General features: G+C 38.6%; 1 protein-coding gene across 2 annotated transcripts in view; it reads right to left on the bottom strand.

The window, feature by feature from the left end:
• The window catches only part of sept8a (septin 8a), a 36,529-nt gene that overhangs the window by 13,386 nt on the left and 18,751 nt on the right, over nucleotides 1-4,392 (bottom strand). For both annotated transcript variants that reach the window (XM_034889341.1, XM_034889342.1), the window contains exons 5-6: nucleotides 2,057-2,218; nucleotides 581-677 (exon numbers count right to left, since the gene is read on the bottom strand). In XM_034889341.1, the coding sequence (XP_034745232.1) occupies nucleotides 581-677; nucleotides 2,057-2,218 (259 nt within the window). The remainder of the gene's footprint in view (nucleotides 1-580; nucleotides 678-2,056; nucleotides 2,219-4,392) is intronic.

The raw sequence follows: 4,392 nt of genomic DNA, 5'->3' as shown, positions 1-4,392 counted from the left end.
CCAAAAAGATGTTAGAATGAATAGCTGTGGATGCGGGGAAGAGCCCATAGAAAGTGGTTTTCTACAGGGCCATGAATTTTGTGCTACGCCCCTACAAATGGGTCACCTAGCAGGGACAATGACACAGACAACTACTGTTCAAGGCCATTCTGTTGCTTCACTCGAGGCAAGGGAAGTTGTGACGTGAGTGAAACTGGACATATATCAGCAAACAGTTACTAACAGGAAGTAGTTGAGTAATAACTAACCGACACTTTGTGGAAATAACATTTTTTTTAATTATTGTTATTTTTTAATGGAACTATTTATCCATCAAAGTAAAGCTATTTTTCCTTAGATGTCACATGGACTGAAAATAAAGGTTAACAAAACTGTACTATGGTACCGAGAATACACTTTAAAGTACCAATATCACAGTTTGGCACACCCTCTGTCATTTTGCTTCAGATATTCATTCAGTGGCCGTCTACGAAAAGGACTCAAACATTCAATGACCCCTTCATGTACTCACTGACATGTTTGCTTGAGAAACACAAAACACCCACACACCCTGATTAACTTGCATGGGAATGGTTCTCACCTTGCACGACACCCCACGGGTACTGTCTCGCCCTTACAGTTTTGTTCCCCACTTTGACCTCTTCCACGCTCCCAACAACAGCAAAAGGCAGATGGGCCTGTGCAGGAAAGGATGGTAGAGTGTTAAAAAGGTCAAGAGGCCACAGATCTAACTGGAGCCATTAATAGAAGTTGAGTCCCAGCCCCCTCTTTTTTCTGAGTTACATTTTCTTTAAGGTTTTTTTTCTCCCTATACTTACACGTTGCTGATCTTTACAGCACAGTAACCACTTCACAATTTAAATTGCACTTGATACAAACATTTTTTTTTGCGCAAATAACACAACAACATGGATGAATTAAAATTAAGTGTTTACTTTCAAATAAAACGTGTTTCCCTGTGGTTGTCTTCTCTCTTATCTTTCAAAACCAGACCACACCAGAGAAGAGTGTAACCACGTTGACATATGAGCTGCAACAGAGCTGTGTTTTAAGTTTAACATGTGGCTCAGTTGGGGCTGAAAGGCCTATTTTGTTGAAGTAATAAAACACTTTCTTATTGCTCCCAGAGCTACTACACCTCGTTAGGATCGACAGTGAAGCATCATGGGGAAAACATTCCCAATGCGCAACCTCAAAAATTAGGTGGTGAGTTGAAACCAGCTGGCTTGTGTAACTGACTATGATAGGGATCCTACACAAGGAGACTGTGTCTAAGAAAACCAAATGCAGAGATAATTTACTGTTTGGGCATTTGTACATGTGTGGGTGTGTGTTTGAGTATAGTGTAATTATACACATCATCCTCATTATAAAATCAGAACTGAAAAAGGCTAAATAATCTGAAGAAAATTTATTTATGAGCAAAAGCGTATGTTCAGTTAGAATGCTACATGCCTATTCTTTTCAGTATTTTTAAATAACTGCATCATATTTACAATGAAAAATGTACAAATAACATAAAGCCAGCTGTAGGCAGGCATGTGCTGCCATCGAGTTCATTAAATATTTTTAATATTGAAGGAATTGAGAACTGGTACAAATGAACAGAGCAAGTATTCATACCGCTTTGTGTAAAAGTATGTATAATGTTTGCTGCATGTCCAAGAACAAGCACATTTTTTTCCTGTTTTTTCCTGTATACACTCACAAATTCGTGGGATTGCAAAGTGTCTAGATAAAACAAACAACATGCTTTGCCGCATATGTCAAAAAACCATAGAATTGTGTTAAAACATGCTGCTGTTACCATACGTGTAACACATGTGGTGCTCAAGACATGGTGTTACAAGTCAATTGGCTAAGTAAAAATATCTCAAAATCTAAATCCTATCTGTTGTGTCACAAATCTAAAGTACAATATTATCATTTCTACTTTCAACACCATCCATGTTTGTACAATAAACATCTGGTATTTTCTTGTAAAGGAAAAAAAAAAAAGATTGACTGAAAGAAAGACTCATTGCATGACATTTTTCAGTACCACAACATGACTTACATTCATGGAGGAGTTGATCTCACTGACGGCATCGTCGTCTGTTGGGAACTGATATATCTGGACACCGTTGCTCACCAGCTCACTCATTATCTTGATTTTGAATTTATGCAGCTCACTCTTGGAGATTGTGTCCGCTTTGGCAATTATGGGAATTATGTTAACCTGAGGAAAGAACAAGAAAAAAAGGAGGGAAGATTTAATAATCAAAGTTATTAAATGTAGAGCATTGTCTTTGTTTTTATGGTCGAGTCTTCCAAAAATATCTCTTTCTATATTGAAAGCTGCTTTCTGTTAAAGCGTACCTAAGTGGAATTCAGTATGTAATAATTTATCTGACGTGTATGTTCACGACAGGACAAAATGTACCTGTCAAGCTCAATATGATGAGAGCAGATGCACACAGAATCAACACAATGTGTTCAGATTGGAGCAATTACCATCCGTTTGTCAGCAGGTCATGAACAAATACTGATTAAATATACTCAAGACCTAATTAAAAACAGAACCAAACTAAGCGCATTGCTGAATATGACTGAGGAGGCATAGCAGACCATTTGCATCAACACTGTGCAGTGAATAAGCTCAGTTAGAACACTAACAGATCCATAAAACAAACAGTGATTATGAAAACAAACTAGGCTCCATCTTCAATCAGCAGCAGATGTGCAGAAATAAACACACAGTTTGTCTGCATTCCTCTGAACGAGAGCATTACCCAAATCCCTAACTGGAAGGGTGAGGAGGATCCCCACAGATTCACTCATTCTTACTGTACTGTGCCTCAGAGCAAGAGCCAGAGCTGATTAGGAGTCAAATTACAGACTCATCATACTTTATCAGGTCATTAATTTTACAGCAGGGCAGCCAGTTTCATATTTAAAAAAGTAAAACCAATCCCAATTCAGTACTGACAACAACCTCAGTGAGGAGGGAGGGGACAGTGATATTTTTTCCCATCCTGCATCTGGGTTTTCCCAGCTGACCAAAGAGTTTCCCAAATAGTTCTCAGTGTTTTGTTCTGAACAACGAGGAGCAGCTGATAGGTAGCTGTAACCATGAAAAAAAATCCCATGATATTTCTAACTTTTTTGTTTTAATCTTACACAGTAAAAGATCTCCTTGTGAATGCATAGAGGAGTGCCAGTGTTGAAGGGATATACAGTAAGAACCATGTTGATACAATCTGAGCATAAATAACGTCAAAAAAGAGATAGATTGACTAAGGAGTAAAACTTGAAACAATTTGAGGCAATTAGGCACTAAGGGTTTTAAAGCCAAATAAACACTAACTTCTCGTTTTTATAACCCGTACAGTACATGTAGCGGTCTCTTTCACCTCACACAGTATCTTTGCCTCACATTTTTCCCTCTGAGCCTCCTCATCAACTTAACAGTTAGAAACCTGTGATATGGTGCAAACAGGAAAAATATCTAACCAAAGAGAGAAAGAAAAAACATAGAAAAATGCTATATCCCCCAAGTCGGGGGGTAATTCTAAGCAAAAACATGAACATATAACCATGACTGATTATAGTGCAAATTATGAGACATTTGAAAATGTTAGAAGGAAATATAAATCAATGCTGGTCAAATAATCTCTTCATTCTGATATCATATAACCATAACTGGTAAAGATTTCTTCCTATTCAAGAAAAAAAAAAAAGAACCGCTTCTTCAGACCCTTATCTCTCTTCCCGCCTTCACCCACCACTCTCACTCTGGTTGGCCTTTAACCCTCTTCTGTAGGGTGGGTACCCCATTGACAAGAAAACGCCACTGTCTTGACAGCAAAGCAAACTCTACAGACTGAGTAGGGTGACCAGACGTCCCCAAAAAATTCGGGACAGTCCCAAAATCCAAGCAGTCCCGGAGGGGGGGGAGTCAGACGTCAGGCTGCATGCAAACCACGTATAACTAACAGCACAACTGTACAGACCAACACTTTGTGTTTGTTTTGTTTTATAATGACACTTGGGTTCATGATTTTTATGATTTTTATTTGTTTACAAGGCAGAAAAATAATAAATAATTTTTCTGTGGAGATTTGAAATTCATGTTAGTCGTTTTAGGTTTTTGAACTGTTGGTTCGAAAGAGTTTCAGTGCGATTTCATTTTTGTCTCAAGTCGTAGTCATCTTGCCTTGAGCCTTCCCCCTGAATACACTGTGAAAAAGCCCCGTCTCGGAAGACAACACAATGGTTGCGAACGTCAAACAAACACTAAGGGCACAGGATGAGCACTAAAACACAACAAAACACTCTAGCCAAGCATGACAACATGGTTGGGGGTTAATGACAGTTAGTCTGTTAGTAGTGACAGTTACGGAAGCATGGGGG

The sequence above is a fragment of the Etheostoma cragini genome, chromosome 13 (genome assembly GCF_013103735.1).
Source record: "Etheostoma cragini isolate CJK2018 chromosome 13, CSU_Ecrag_1.0, whole genome shotgun sequence".
NCBI classification, from domain to species: domain Eukaryota; kingdom Metazoa; phylum Chordata; class Actinopteri; order Perciformes; family Percidae; genus Etheostoma; species Etheostoma cragini.
This window is presented reverse-complemented; position numbering and strand designations above follow the sequence as displayed.